This window comes from Scyliorhinus torazame, chromosome 10 (assembly GCF_047496885.1).
Source record: "Scyliorhinus torazame isolate Kashiwa2021f chromosome 10, sScyTor2.1, whole genome shotgun sequence".
In the NCBI taxonomy this organism is placed as follows: Eukaryota; Metazoa; Chordata; class Chondrichthyes; order Carcharhiniformes; family Scyliorhinidae; genus Scyliorhinus; species Scyliorhinus torazame.
The window spans coordinates 96482627-96499655 of NC_092716.1; the positions used below are offsets into that span (position 1 = coordinate 96482627).

General features: G+C 42.7%; 1 protein-coding gene across 2 annotated transcripts in view; it reads left to right on the forward strand.

Annotated features, from left to right (window-relative positions):
- Positions 1-47: 47 nt before the first annotated feature.
- The window catches only part of tradd (tnfrsf1a-associated via death domain), a 36957-nt gene continuing 19975 nt past the window's right edge, over positions 48-17029 (forward strand). Inside the window, exons 1-2 of one of the 2 annotated variants that reach the window (XM_072518463.1) lie at positions 48-136; positions 14325-14475. In XM_072518463.1, the coding sequence (XP_072374564.1) occupies positions 14340-14475 (136 nt within the window). In that variant the 5' untranslated portion in view covers positions 48-136; positions 14325-14339. The remainder of the gene's footprint in view (positions 137-14324; positions 14476-17029) is intronic. The other variant, XM_072518464.1, reaches the window with a different exon arrangement.

Here is a 17029-nt window from a genome sequence, read left to right on the forward strand (position 1 = left end):
GCCTTTCCTTCACACCGTGGGTTAGAAGGCGGAACATTCGTCAGGTTTCCAGAAGAGGACTGAAGTGCGCCGGAGCAGAGACGATGTGACGCTGGGGGGGCGGAAGTGGGGCTGAGAAGGTGGCGGAGAGCTCGCGGTAAGTAACCGGGCGGGTCACGGCACCGGGGAGGGTAACCTAGCAACCGGGTACCGCTCGGGGTGTGTGGGCAGAAGCAGAAAGGCGCGCGCGCGCGTTTCCCGGGGGCAGGGCCGCCTCGGGAAGAGACTGTTGTGTTCCGCCTGAGACAGACCTGATCAGCCTGATGGGCAAAGGCTGGATTGTCTTTTCCTCCCACCAGAGTTTATCCGGGGAGGGAGTGTTAGTGTTTCTCCACCCAGAGGAAGTTTGCCTGAGCCGGTTCGCAGGGCAGAGTGATGAAGGGGCGGGCGTTGTTTTTTAAAAAATGTCTAAATTAATGGATAATTTAAAAAGTGATTTATGCTTATGGTGGTTTAAAAAACATGATATCTGGTGTTGTTATCTCGAAATAGTCAAGTCCCGGTTTTTGGAGGGCCTCAGACTTGTGGCTACTTTTTAGAAAGGCGGAGGTTGAATTTGATATAATTCAGAAACATCCTTCAGCGCTTGCTTTTCAATGCAGTCATCTATATGCAACAGAATGTCAGCCATTTTACACACACAAATAGCCATGAGAGAAATGACTGCAATCCATTTAGACCACCGTTATGTCTAACCCCACACCTGATGAAGGAACTGTGCTCCAAAAGCTAGTGATTCCAAATAAACCTGTTGAACTTTAACCTGGTGTGGTAAGACTTCTTACTGTGCCCTTTCATAGCTGCAGAAGAGGGGAAGGATTTAATAACTCACCTAAAGAAAGGCGCCTTTGACAATGTAGAGTGGCATCAGTACTGTATTAAAATGTCAAACCAGATTACGGTCTCAGATCTATAGAATCCCTACAGTACAAAAGGAGGCCATTTGGTTCATTGAGTCTGTACCAACCTTTGAAAGATCACCCTACCTAGGCCTATCCCCACCACCCCACCTAACCTGCACATCTTTGGACTGTGGGAGGAAACCAGAGCACCCGGAGGACACTGGGAGAATGTGCAAACTCCGCACAGCCACCCAAGGTCGGAATTGAACCAGGGGCCCTGGTGCTGTGAGGCAGCAGTTCTAACCACTGGAGTGAGACTTAATGCACAATTGTTAGCTCAAGAGCATTATCAACTCAGCCCAGCAGAAAATGGTGTAGAATTCTCAGCTTAGTGGGTGACCAGAGAATGGTGGAATAAGGGCTGTTCAAGTGGAATTATGTAGAAATATTATGTGTATTTCTCACATGCACCCCTTCATAAAAGCCACTCTTCAGACCTGGTGGTTTGGAATGCAGTTATCACCAAACGTGAGAGTGATGGCAGTCATTATTCTTAACAGTACTGGTCCAAAAGTACTTATTAAAAATGAGCCTAAAATGGAGTGAGATGCTTTCAGGACTGATTGACTTATACTCATTGGGCCTTAGGTTGCATGTGTTTATATTGTTTAATGTAAATTAATTTGTTTTGTTGAACAGATTTGCATTTGTATAATGTTTTGGGGACATTAGTAATCCATGTCTACTGTGGCTCAGTTGGCCACACTCTTGCCTGTGAGTCACAGGTTGTGGGTTCAAGTCCCATGACAGGGCCTGAGCAAAGTTGACATCAAAGAAAAATAGTGCTGGTGCTGGAAACTGTTCAGTTTTTATATCAAAGCTGACACTCCTGTGCAATACCGAGGGAGTTCTGCACTGTCAGAGATGTGGTCGCTGGGTTGAACTGTTAAAAGTCAGGCTCTATCTGTTCGGGTGGATGTGAAAAATCACATGGCACTATTTCAAAGAATAGGGTGTTATTGGGTTGTGCAGGCAGATATTTATCCCACCATCAATATATGAAAAATAATTAGCTGATCATTATCACATTTCTGTTTGAGAGTTTGTGCAAATTGGTGCCTTGGTTCGGTCATTACAACAAAAGTATTTTATTGGTTGCAAAGTGCTTTGCGAGATCCGTGGGCCGTGAAAGAAATGGATAAATGAAAGTCTTTCTGTTTATAACTAATAAATTATTTTTGAAGTGCCCTCTCTGTTATGTAAGTACATATTGTAGCTTAGGACTTGTGCACAGCGAGGCACGCAAGTAGCAAATAAGATGAATGACCGGTTAATATATTTTGGTGTTGGTTGAGGGAGGGATCCAGGACACCAGGAGAACTCCCATCACTTCTTTGAATAGTGCCATCGAATCTTTTAAGTACTTGGGAGCTTTGGGGTCAAGTTGTTTGGTTGAAGCATGATTGTATAGGACTTGAAGGGAAGTTGGCCTTGCCAAATCTATCTTTTTCACAGATTCCTTTGTTTGTATCTCAACCAGCAGATGAGACTTCAATTACAAACTTGACAGAAAAGGATTTAAAGGGGTATTCCTTCTTAAAGCTTTTTAAAATCAGTTTATGATATTTCGGTTTGAAAAAAAAGTGCATTCAAGACATTTGCTTCCTGGGCCCATGAAGTTTCAGGATGTAGCTTTGATTTCTCCACGTGCTGAGTCCTTGAGTTTAATAGTGACATGATGGAGTGAATCCAGCAATGGGAGAATTAGAAGGTTTCCAATAGCATGCCTTAAGTCCCATCTGCTCTGCCAGCCCAAATAAAGATACAAAATGATGACTGCCTGAATCCTGCTCAGCCTTTCTGCTGAAACTGGGCAAACAAGAACCCGTTTCCTTATGAAAAACTTCAGATCCAGTGTCTGTCCAAAAGGGAAATGCATCAGTTTAATAATTTAAAAATGATGGTACCAGGATGCGAACCAAGGGGAGCATTTTGGATTCTGCATTCAAAATCACTCAAAATGAGAGAGATGGATGGATATTCACATTGTAGCACAGAAACATTGATGCAGCCTAGACAAACAGCAAGAGCTAATGTCATGATTGATGCACCACTCCATTTAAGGTGATACAACTTGATACTGCACTGGACAAGAAAGCATTGATTTTAAAAACTGCAAGCCTCAGCGCCAACAGTCAGACAGTGAATGGTAAATCTGCAGGATCCGGATAGAGGATTAGGTCTGAGATTCAATCGAAACGTCTTTGGAATTTGCAGCATCCTGTGTTTTGTTTTTAGAAGAAAGGAAAAGAGTGAACAGAAATCTGAGAGACTTTGAGAATGATGGGTTGTCCAATTATTCCTCTATAAACAGTGGTGAGGAAATTTGTCCGGTGATGTGATAAAGTCTACTTCCCAGTATCCATTAGTCCTGAAGAGATCTTAGTTTGTGTCAGAATGAATAATGCACTCATGGACATGAATTGGTGATCAGAATTGGCTGTTTTTAAATCAGAATAAAAGTAGGCCATTCACCCCCTCAAGCCTGTCCTGCCATTCAGTGACATCATGGCTGATTTGTGGCCTTTTGACCCATAACCCTTAATATCTTTGCTTAACAAAAATCTGTCTCAGATTTAAAATTAACAAGTGATCTAGCTTCAACTGCTGTTTGTGGGAGAGAGTTCCAAACCTCTACCACTCTTTGAGTGACGAGGTTCTTCCTAACATATCTCCTGAATGGTCAGGCACTAATTTTTAGGCTATGCCCCCTATTTTAGAATCTCCAAACAGTAGAAATAGTTTATCTTCCATCTACCCTGTCTTTTTCTGTAAATATCTTGGAAGAGTTTGATCAGATTACCCCTTGACCTTGTAAATTCAAGCAAAAACAGGCTTAATTTATGCAATCTCTCCTCGTATCTTAACCCCAGGTATAACTTTTGTAAACCTACGTGGCACTCCAAGGCCAAAATATCCTTCCTAAGGTGTGTTGTCAACACCTGTTTAAGTGTTGAGGTATGATTATAATTTGTAACAGTGAGAGAGTGGGGCAAGAACAGAGGTTGTTTTTTGCCAGTTGTGCCTCGCCTACTTTTTTGTTGCCTATCCAGATAAATACCAACTCATTGGGTGCTGTGAAATGACCTTTTCCTCATTGTTGGCGCACAGACCATGTGCCGACCTAATTGTAATGTCAGTGTCTGTCTGCACCGACTCAGAGGTTGCTTACCTATCAAGAAGCCAGACTCGTCACCTAGAAAGGATATATTGGTCAATACTGGGATGACGAGGAAGAGGCAATATTGAGGATGAACTCCTTGATGTACGTTGATGTCTAGAAACTTGCTTTCTTTAGTGTCCTGAGCCAATCTCCATCAGCAATGAGGAACTCACTCATTTAGGTACTTTTGAAATTACCTTCTGAACAATGAACTTTCCTTGACAATGGTGCCTGCCACTGGAATATGGAGATATTTTCCTGTCTATATGATTTGACATCTCTCGAAGAAGAGTTGTCAGCCCAGAGAGGATGGTCCTATATTTTTATACTGTTACATATAAAGAGCTAGGAGCTAATTGTTATGTGAATATATATTCCGGGCAGTCTAGAGGGTCCATAGAATCCCTACAATGCAGAAGGAGGCCATTCAGCCCACCTAATCGGTACCGGCCATCCGAAAGAGCACCCTACCTAGGCCCACTCTCCTGCCTTATTCCTGTATCCCGCACATTGATCATGGCCAATCCACCTAACCTGCACATCTGGATCTGACCCGACTGGGTGTCCCTCTATCATGGCTCAGTTAACGGCAAGATGGCCTTGGAGAGGGAGCACGCGATGACCACCTGCACACTTCAGGCTTTCCGCATCCCGTGGGTGCTGCGAGAGCCGAGGTGCGTCATCACCCCTGGGAATGACATTTTGGTTTGATTTTGTAAGTTTCCTTTTGATGTTATGTTTTAGTTACAGAGTCCACCAGGGAGGGCTTTTGTGTTTACTTAATTTATTGATTTTCATTTTATTCTAAAGAGTATATCTCGGGGTGCAACATTATCGCACTGCTGTCGTGTGCCGGGTAACAATGTGCCGCTTACAATGTATCAGTCCATCAGCCGCGTGGAGAATCTCAAGAAATTAATTTGATGGAACTCCATTCTAAGTTTAAAGTGTGGTCATTTCTAAGGCACAGCTGATGGAGAGCTTGTGTATGTGGATGGGCAAATCTTCACCAAGGTGTTGTGAAGCCAATGGCTCGATTTGCCAATCTCACCGAGAGCTTAATTTACCAAGACATTGAATGTCCTTAGTGATGACATTGGTAGTGACCTAGGATCCAGGAAAGCAGATACTTGCTGAACAAACGATTAGTTTCAGTCCTGGCAGCCTCAACATTCACACCAGCGATTTGCCTAACACCCTAACACCCATCAAGCAAACCAAGCCTTAGGAAGTCTTTTAGAGCACAGAGGCGTAAGCCATACCAAGTACCCTCGCATCAAATACAATCGCTCCCTGTGATATAGACATGACATCTCCAGAACCTTGGGGATTCGGGGGAATTAATCGGGGCAACCTGATCCAGAAACCGCGAGATCCATATGGGAAGCAGACACTCAAAAAAAACCTCTGTATAACATTACACACTCTCTGATATATTCTACAGAAACGCACTGCTCCCTGGAAGGGGTATTCTGCATGTCAAATCTGTCAACTATGAAATGACGAACTTCGTATGACCACATTGAAACCTTAAATCTGCAGTCTCCAGAGAGTACAACTGTTGCATCAACAAAGATGTACCAATCCAGATTGACTTGGCCATCTTGACCAACCCAATTTGGGCTGTCACCAAAGCATTCAGCGAGCTCCCTAAGCATTGATGACTGGCAGAGCGTAATGCTTGGAGGAACTGCGGCATTAGAAATGATTTCTTAAAGGAGAACCAACAGGACAACATGAAAGATCTAAGCTTTCCCATTAACAGTGACCAATCACTTCAGAACTGGTCATGATAGATGCTGTCACCTTCTCCATTGGTAAAACATTAAAAGACCCCCAATGTGTGATTGAAGCTCCAACTCAGACCATGGGGCACATCATCGAACATTGCCCTCAGAGGCCAATTCACAGGCAGCCTACAAGATATACACAGGAAGCTTTGGCCTGGTTATTGACTTGGATATTGATATTGTTTTTTTAAAATTATTATCACACAAATGAAGAAAGCCAGTTGCCTACAAATATCATCTGTTTTGTCTTTGAGATGACACTTCTGAAGTTTGAAGTGGAGAAGTTCTTAACCTCCCCTCCACTTGCTGCTGGAATGGCTGCTCTTGTGAATCTCACGCCAGTGCAACTGCTTGTTTGGGATGCTCCATTCTGAAAATAACCTTGGCTGCTCTTGTTTCAGAATGTACCAGATGCACTGCAACAACTCACCAAAGTTCTTTAGACCTTCCAAACCCGTGATTTCTACCATCTAGAAGGGCAAGGGCAGCAAACAGATGGGGAACACCCATCACCTGAAGTCCCCCTCCAAGCCACTCAACATCCTGACTTAAAAATGTATCGCCATTCCTTCACTGTCGCTGTGTCAAAATCCTGGAGCTCTCTACCTAATCACTGTGGTGCACCTACATCACATAGACTCTTTCTTGTTCTTGATCCCTTCACCAGAGGAAACAGTTTACTGAACCCTTTTTTGCATTTTAAACACCTCAATCAGATCAACCCACAATCTTCTACACTCAAAGGAATGCAAGTGAGGTTTATGCATCATGTTTTTATAGTTTAACACCCTAAGCCATGTATAATTCTGGTGAATCTGTGGTGCACCTTCTCAAAGGCCAATATATCCTTCCTGAAGTGTGATGACCAAAACTGGACGCAGAGCTGCAGATGGTATCTGATTGTAGACAGCAAATTTAATTTGAGGTTCACTTTCTTTTGTTCACTATATTTATAGTCTTAAAGTAAATGGGAAATGTTCAGCTCTGAAAAATTACAATTAGTATTTAGGCAGCCTTTGCATCTTTTTATTTTGTCAGCCAGTGCAAGCATCTGTGAAATCGACTATTGTACAAGCACGCGTGCACTTTGATTAAATCCTATAAGCTATCGTATCTTTCCTGCAACTCTAAATTGAAGTAAATTATTTTTACACACTTGTAGACAACTGGACTATAATAACAAGTTTTAAATCGACTTAGCTAATTTTCCTCTTGACAATTAAGGCAAACTTCAAGCGTTGTGCAATTAACTGTTAGAGGCACTCGTGTGAGGTGAATAATCTTTTGAGAATTTGTGCCTAAGGATATTGGCAGATTGTCAGAAGGATGGAACTGAACCCTAATTGCAATAAGTGAAATAAGATTCACTAACTGGTTTCCTATTATTGTGACCTCATCCTCAACTTACAGGGGTCTTTAAAGAAATATCCCCTATCAATGACCCATTTCATCAGTAACTGTCACTGATCATTGTTTGGGGAGAACATGTTATATTGGAGGCAGCCCGCTCCGATAATGTCCTCTTGAAACTGGTGATTTTATCAATTTTGTCAAAAGGTTCCATGAAATAGTTTTTAAAAATTGGTATGGTTTTCTTTTTGGCCAGAAGGGTTGCAATTAAGTTGTACCTCGCGACAATAGATCCTGTTTCCCAGGCAACGGGCGACATGTTGACGTGTGCAGCAGGCATACGAAAAGGCAGGATCAGCTGGGCTTGAGAGTGGAAGATATTTCGGGTTTTTTTTTTTCAAAGCTACAAATTAAGTGCTGTTCCTTTTTAAAGGCAGTCTCCAGTATTTATATTTCAGAAATATAAATTGTTCTCCACACGTGCTGTGCTCAACCTGGCGCCCTATGGCAGCTGATGGTGATATGTTTACAGAATTGCATCTTTTAAAATTCATTGCAGAATCTAAAGCTTTGAACCTCCAGCTTTGTCTTGGTTGTGCCCTCCATTTTGTGTGGGTTTTTTCAAAATGAAGTTTAGATGAACAGAAGAAGCTTGGAGGTGCTCTTCATTATGGTTTACATGAAGAGCGTATGGACAAAGCGTCCTGTGGCTTCTTTCCGTCATGTTTTAATTTGACAGTTGACAGGAATAGATACTTAGGGTCATTGCAAATCTGCAGTGATCTTTTTTTGTAATTACCCTAATATTCAGTCTCAGATTGTTGGCAAAGCCAGCATTTATTGCTCATATTTAATTATACTTGAGAAGGTGGTGTTGAACTGCTGCAGTCCAGGTGGTCTTGATACATCCAATATAGTTCCAAGTCAACTTCATTTGAGACTTGGAGGGGACCATTGCAAGTGGTGGTGTTAGGTTGCGAGCTCTGATTAAATATACACCCAGAGTTTTCATCACCGCTTTTGACCCCACACTCCAGCCATTAGTCGGCCAACATTCCACAAACATTCAAATCCTTCACCACCGACGAACAGTGGCAGCCTTGTGTACCATTATATCATGAAATCATAGAATTTACACTGTAAAATGAGGCCATTCGGGCCATCAGGTCTGCACCAGCCCCTGGATGGAGCACCGTACTTAAGCTCACACCTCCACCGTGTCGCCATAACCCAGTAACCCCATTTAACCTTTTGGACACTAAGGGGCAATTTATCATGACCAATCCACCTAACCTGCACATCTTTGGACTGTGGGAGGAAACCTAATCACCCAAGGAAACCCACGCAGACACTGGGAGGAAGTGCAAACTCCACGCAGACAGTCACCTGAGGCCGGAATTGAACCTGTGTCCCTGGAGCTGTGAGGCAGCAGTGCTAACCACTGTGACACCATGCCACCCAAGATCTACAAGATGCACTGCAGAAACTCACCAAGGTTCCTTCGGCAGCACCTTCCAACCCAGCGACCACTATCATATAGAGAGCAGCAGATACCTGGGAACCCAATCACCTGGTGGTTCCCCTCCCAAGTCACTCACCACCCTGACTTGGAAATATATCGCAGTTCCTTCGTTGTCGCTGGGGCAAAATCCTGGGACTCCCTCCCTAGCAGCACCGTGGGTGTATCTACACCTCAAGGACTGCAGCAGATCAAGAAGGCAACTCGCCACCACCTTCTGAAGGGCAACTAGGGATGGGCAATCAATGCTGGCCTAACCAGCGACGCCTACATCCCGTAAATTAATTTTTTTTAATTGTCCTTGTGATTGTCCTATGCCAATTGGGAAGCAAAAACGCTCATTATCCAATTGGATGATGGTGGCTTTTTCTCTCCCATTTTCAATATTTTTAAATCTGGTAAAAATAAATAGTCAAAGGAATTGATGCAGAAATAAATATTTTTTACCATCCCGATGATTTCTTCTCCAGGGTTGCACAGCAGTGTCCTGGAGATTGTACTTCAATTCTTGGAGACTCCAGGCCAATCCTGGAGGATTATCAACACTAGGTGGTGCTCCCATGCATCAGCTACACATGTTCTTCTAGGTGGTGGGGGCCACACATTTGGAAGGTGCTGTTGAAAGAGGCTCGGTGAGTTGCTGCAGTGTATCTTGTAGAAGGTACACACTGCTGCCGCTCTGCCGGAAATCAGTATTTAAGATGGCGAATGGGGTGCTGATCACACAGGATGCTCTGTGCTGTATTGTGTCGAGCTGCTTGAGTGTTGGAGCGGCATTCATTCAGGCAAATGGGGAGTATTTCACTGCACTCTGACTTGTAGAGAGTTGACCGGCTTAGAATTTAAGAATACAAGAGGTGCATATATAGAATCATAAATATTTGGGGTGAGGATTAGGCTGGAATCCCAAGGCAAAAATTGATCCTGTATGGGGTGGCTCAGCCTAGCACTGCTGCCTCACAGCACCAGGAACCTGGATTCGAATCTGACCCTGGATAACTGTCTGTTTGGAGTTTGCACGTTCTTGTCATGTCTGCATGGGTTTCCTCCCACAGTCCAGAGATGTGCAGGTTATGTGGATTGGCCATGCTAAATTGCTTAGTGTCCGAGGATATGCAGGTTAGATGAGGTTACGGGGATAGGGTGGGGGAGTGGGCTTAGGTAGGGTGTTCCTTCAGAGGCTCTGTTACAGGCTTGATGGGCAGAATGGCCTCCTTCTCCACTGTAGGGTATTTATGGGGAAAATGGGGTCCCAGGATTCTGTATTAACACTGCTGTGTTAATGTCACATGCAATAGCTGAGAGAAACCTGACCTAGAGTCAGACTCCCACTGATGGCTCTGGATCTGTGGTGAAGCTCTTGGCCATCTTTCAATGTGCATGAAGTAGCAATGAGACAATAAAATGATATGGGTTTTGAGGCAGACAGATTGCTTTCAGATGTTATTGGGTGGGAAACTGCAATGTTTGATTTCTGCTTTTTGCATAAAAAAAACACTTGTTTATTCTTACACATTTTAGCCAATCAGGTACGTAGTTGTTTGGTTAATTAAGCGAGTTGCAATTTCTTTTTTGAAAGACACTTAGAAGATGTGACGGGCTTGTAAGGTGTGATGACAGATGCACATCAAATGCAAAATCTATAATTATGTGCAGAGATAGATTAAGGATTTTTTTTATACACTCGAGAAATTTTTCACCTCAATGAGGCTGTCATGTTAACTGGTGCTTAAACTGGCACGATTCCTGCAAGTATGTCGTCCGTGAGGATGAGGGATAAAGACTGAATCATGCCTCTCCGGATGACAGTGGAATGTGGTGTTTTCAACTGGGAGAACGTTTTGTCTAGGTGGCACTGTCTTCCTACTAGTAGGTTGTGCTGTGACTATGCAAACCTAGGTATTAAATCCAGAGAATAAAACTAATAATAGGTTGTTGTTTTTTAATCTTTGAAATAGCTCCTACCCCGCCTCATCCAGTTACAGAAACTTAGCAGAGACTGAAAATTTTCCCTTGATTAAGATTCAGGGTGTTCTCTTCATCTGAAAAGCAAGGATTATTCCAGCAAAAATTATTATAACTTGGGCGATGGCGAAGGTGTGGTTGGGGGGGGGGGATGCTGTTGTGTGCTATATATCAAGAAGCAAAGACTGGGCGCTGCTCAAGCCAAGTTGGTTAACTTTACAGCACCTTGTGTTTATATAACACCTTGAATTTAATGGGACTTTACAATGTGCTTCCGGGAACATTATCTGACAAAATATGACTCCAAGTCACTTGCGGTGATATTTTAAACAGGGGACCTCCAGTTTGGTCAAAGGTGCAGGTCGTCAAAGGTGCAGGTTTTAAGGAGTATCTTGCAGAAGGAAAGTGAGGTGGAGGTTTAGGGAGGGAATTCCAGAGTTTAGAACCATGGCAGCTAAAGTTATGGTGAAGGAAATTTGAAATGTACTAGCGATTGGAAGAATTTTGAATTCCCCAAAAAATGGCGGAAAGTTGTATCTTTCCTCCGTGTGATGTGTAATTGGTGTGGAAATCCCTGTGGATACTTCATGTTTTCGGTAGATCATTCCTATCATAGAATCATAAAGTGCAGAAGGAGGCCATTCAGCCCATCGGGTCTGCACCAGCCCTTGGAAAGAGCGCCTCTACTTAAACCCACATCTACACCCTATCCCCATAACCCAGTAACCCCACCTAACCATTTTGCACACTTAAGGGCAATTTAGCATTGTTAATCCACCTAACCTGCACATCTTTGGACTGTGGGAGAAAACCGGAGTACCCGGAGGAAACCCACGCAGACACTGTGAGATCGTGCAGACTCCGCACAGACAGTGACCCAAGCCGGGAATCGAATCCAGGTCCATGGTATACTGTGCTACCATGCTGCGCTCATCCCTGGAACTGGTTTGCATCCAGGAAACCCCTTTTAACACAACATGAAACGGTGACCAAAATAATGACAACAGAAAATATGCACAAGATTTCAGATATGTTGACATATTTACACACAACTGGTATGTTTTACTAATCCCCGAGAAGCACATCAGCAATAATCTACACAGATTGGGTGTCTTGGTTCGCCTGTTTCTCTGCAAGGGGAGACATATGCAATTTGTAGGGCTTTTTCCGTCTATGGGTGGCGCGGTAGCACAGTGGTTAGCACTGTTGCTTCACAGCACCAGGGTCCCAGATTCGATTCCCGGCTTGGGTCACTGTCTGTGTACGGAGTCTGCACGTTCTCCCTGTCTCACCCAGTTGTTCTGAGGTTGGACTGACTAAACCCTCTTCCAAGTTGAGACGTTTTTCCACTGGGAATGGTGAGTTGCTCTATTGGTACACCAAGTTGTGAGGCAGCGTATATGTCTGCATCTGCAGATTGCCACGCTGCATGCTCCTGATCTCTGCTGGATTGTTGAGAGGAGGCACCAAGTGTGGGAGGCAGAGATTAATTCACAGAACCACTTCCTAGAAAGAAATGCTTGGGATAAGTGAGCCTTTTTTTTGTGATGTGTAAAGAACATGTCCCAACATTGAGAAGAGGGAGTGGGAATTGCAATTAGTATGCTTGTTCTAACTAGGAGCCCTTATTGTAAAAATGTGGAAAGAACATTGGCTGCCTAAGGCTTGAGCAGGAAGACTGATCCATTGAGTTACCGGATGTACCCAGAGCAGGAAAGGCCTGTGAAAACATCAGGGGTTGATAGAGCTTGGAGACTGAAATGAATATCCCAAATTGCTGTGCCACAATTTGATTTTGTAATTTCTTTGCAGCTTCTGTACTTCATGGGTGGATGTGGGTTTGATGAAAAGACATGGGTACATTTTGGTCAGCTGTATTTATGGGTGTGCCTTGTTGCTGTTCATTTCCATATGTCAGAGAGGTGAAGGCTGATTTAACTTGAGAAATAGGAGCATAAGTAGGCCATTTAACCCCTCAAACCTGCTTCACCAGTCACTAAAGTCTTGCCTGCTCCACTTTCCTGCCTGCCCCTCTCAACCCTCGACAATCAACAATCTGTCTAATTCGGTAGCACGGTGGTTGTTAGCATTGTCGCTTCACGGCTCCAGGGTCCAAGGTTCGAATCCTGGCTTGAGTCACTGTCTGTGTGGAGTCTGCACGTTCTCCCCGTGGCTGCGTGGATTTCCCCCGGGAGCTCCGCTTTCCTCCCACAGCCCAAAGACGTGCAGGTTAGGTGGATTGGCCAAGCTAAATTGCCCTTCGTGTCACAAGGGGTTGGGTGAGGTTACTGGTTTACGGGTATGGGGCGGAGTTGTGTGCTTAAGTGGGGTGCTCTTTCCAAGGGCCGGTGTAGGCTCGATGGGCCGAATGGCCTCCTTCTGCACTGTAAATTCGATGTTCTACGTAATTCAACCTTGAACACATTCATGGACACAGCTTCCACTGCTCATTGGGGCGCGAGAATGCCAAACACTAACAACCTTCTCTGAGAGAAGGAATTTGTCCTCGTCTCCATCTTATTTTGAATCTGTGCCCTGCAGTTCTAGATTCCCCCACAAAAGGAAATTGACTGTGGTGAGCTCCAGGGCGCCAGTTTTGAATTCAGTCTGGGCGCCGGAAGACCCTCTCCCACGGGTCCTTGTCATTTCCCATTGACATTAGATTGGGCAGTAGCAGAGTTCTCCAAGGAATGGTCCGCAGGAAAAAATAATATGGGGTATGTTGGCACAAAATAGAAAATCTCACTCAAATCAGCCATAGCATGGCAGGTCAGCGATGCACGAAAGGTTACACTCATGGCGTGGAAAGTAAACTTGAGGTAATGGCATTCTTTTTGTATAACTTAGAAACTTATTTTTTGCTTTATTATTTTTGGCAGTGACTAATATTTATATGTAACACTGTAGTGCATCAGTGTTTCTGTGTTTTATTTCACTTTCCCACCTCCGAGCCGTCCAGATTGCTGGAGATATCACATGCTCCTGGGGTAGCACTCCCCTGAGTAATCAGCTTCAGCTTACTCGAGAAGTTGTCAGCCTGGCAATGTGCTTCAAGAATGATATGGACTTTATAAATAAGAGATTGTGTTTGCCTGAGCCTGGATATCACAATCGGAGGCTTCAGACTACCCAGGAAATAGAAATTGCCTGGTCCAATCTTCAAGAGTCATTTTTTTTTTTCATTCAAGATGTCAGTGGACAAAAGTTGATATATTTCTAATATTCTGCCCTTGAGCTTCAACATATATAACATACAAAATGTGTAAGTGGCACTTTGGGTGGGAAAACCCTCCAAAATATAAGCTCTTCAGGCCAAGTTAACATTTCATTAAGTTTGGCACTGGCAGAGTTTCAGCAATACACCAATCTGTTTATATTATTATAATATTATTATACCTTAAGGCTCATGAAGCCAGTTGTCCAATCTTGAGCACCCATGCGTTCTCCAGTACTTGAAGGTTAAAGTTAAGTTGGAGTTGGAGAGGACCCATATTTTTCTGATTGTGAAGTGCGTGCACTTCAGCCCACACTCCAATCACTGGATGTTCAGTGTGTGACAATCTTGCTAGTTTGAGTGACCTCTTTGTTTGTGTCAGTTGCAGTGGCTGAGGATGGATTCTGTGGCTCCAGCCTGGGTAGGCAGTGTGTTTCTCTTCATTCACTCAGAAAAGACGGATCTATCGGCCCTGTACCAGGACCCTGAAATACAGCTGAGGATTTATAAAGCCCTGAAACTGACTCTTGCTGGTAAGTTACAACTTTCAGTTGTCCATTTTGGCAGTGTTCTCCATTCCTGTGCTAGTTATTGTCAACTGGACTGCAAGTTGCTATTTCTATTGTCCACAGAGAGACTCTTTTCAGTGGGCACAGTGTAGCTTGAGTATCTATGAGAAAATATTTGGTCCATAAGATACATGAAATAAAGTATAAATAAGCCAGCCCAGATTTACTCCTCTTTCCGAGGGGCTTTATCGAACAATCTAAACCATCCGAATGTTAATTTTGTCAGATTTTCAACCTCTCAATCTGTTTTTAATCCAGTTTCTAGATTTCCATAAACTGTTATTGTCGGAGATAGTTTTTGGTGTTAAACGTTTTAGTTGCTGTGAAATGAAGAGTCTGAAGTTCTTGTTCCTTTTCACCAAACACCATTTATTTCACTTCCACAGCCTCTGCACAAAACTCTTAACAACACACCACCTGACAGAGTCCACCTGAAGCCCCTTTGCACATCAGTGTCAATTAATGGATACTTAACTTAAATGAGACAACTAATTGCAATGTCTCTTAACCCATTACTTAACATTTGGGGCTAACTCTCTCCCTGTTCCATTTAAATAGGACATTATATTAAACATGTCTTGGTTGCCAGCATCTGGTGAGAAGGTGAGGTTGAGATTGGATTAGGTTTCTCTATATTGTTCAGGTAAACAGTTTCCATGTGCCTTGAATAATCTGAAGCAAATATGTTTCACCCATTGATGGGGAACACCCACAGACCTTCAATACATGTTTTAAAACACTTCTATCCATAAGAGAAACAAAAAATACAATTGAAGAAACATCAATTTCCCTGAACATGTTGGTAGCATATTTGGCAATATGAACTGGAGGGAAAATATCCAGGGATGAGATCAGGAAAAGATCATTTGTGGTTACATCTGTACATTTCCTTAAATATGTAGTGCATCACCATGTATATTTCCCATCCCATTGAAAAGATAAGTAATTTCCTTAGATAAGTGGAAAATCAGACCACTTGGGCAAAATATGAGGAGATAACACCCACCCATCCTGTTCACTCTTGCTGTAGCTTTTATGGCATTAAAGATAAACTTCCAGTGTGCAACTTTAGCAGAAGGTTTTTAGAAGTCAATGTAGATGATCCACTAACTTGGTGAATTGATGCAACAGGTGGTGAGTGCTAGGCTATCCTAATTCTAAAGGGAAACTTGAACAAGCTATCACAACAATTTGCATTTTATGAAAGGTATCTGAAGTCAGGAGAAAGAATTTCAAACCACTTTGAAGATTTAAACATTTATTAAACAAAGGGAAAAAATGAAACTTGAGGACAGAAGATTACATTTACATCATTAACAGTACTTCTACAATAATTCCCCCAAATGATTTCTATTTGAGTAACTCAGAGCTAAATATCCCTTAGGCAACAGTTCGTCTAGATGTTAACCTATGAAATTCCAGTAATATTACCACATAATCCGCTGTTGCTATAGGGGAAATGTTACACAGGCTTTTCTCTCTTATCCAATACTGAGAAGCTAAAATCTGCCTCAAAACATTGCAATCACAAACACTTTTCTCGTAGGGTGGCGGCAGCTGCTTATTCACAAGCCTGTTTCCAGCACACACTACTTTTGGATCTTATAGCCACACCTAATGATATAGTCTTCCATCTCTCTTTAAACATGTTTGTTTATCTTCCATCTTTCACTCTATTGTTTTATCTTCCTTAAGAAGTTACTTTTTTCAAAGTTTACAGATCTTTCATTGTATTTTTTTATGGCCACTATTTTTAGATAAACGTAAACTTAATACTTTGCTTTATTTCATTTACAATATTCTCTAATTTTACATGTTCCATTTAAAAGGCAGCAGTTAACTTCATGTCATTTCCTTATTTTCCTAATGTAAATTTTCAATAATGCTCACTGTTTCCTCTTAGGCCTGCTCAATTTCCATTAAATTACTTTCACACTAAACTCCTTTTTGACATTTTTAACCTTGTAGTCTAACTGTCTACAGCCTAATCAAATAAGCCACACCCTTACTCATGCACGCAAACATGCTTCACAGTATACCACAGTAATATTGGGAAAATATAGTACAATATGCTATTTTCATCACAAAGAATATCTGCCTCGTGTCTTGTGGAAAGGAGTTGGAAATAGAATCGGAGACCAGTGGAGAGATTCAGAAATAGCTACAGAAAGAAGGAGACTCAGAGTGGAAAATAAATGAAGATCGAGAGAAAACAAAGAATTATTTGCAGCGGTAGTAAGTGTGGTGGATATCAGAAATGTAGTATACATGGACTTTAGGAAGCCTTTCGTAAGGTTGCCCCATTGGAGATTACTAGAGATTAAGGGTAGGAATCTGGGGATAAATAAAACTTGTGTGGAAGAATGAAAATTAGGAGTTGAGAGTAATTTTGGGTAGTGCTATATTACAGTTTAGTTGTTGTGTTTACTGTGCAGGTTAGTGATCTGGGTAGAGCCTAGGATGGAGGGAGGGAGTGCTATTGAAATTTGCAGTTGATGAATAAATCAGAGGTATAATT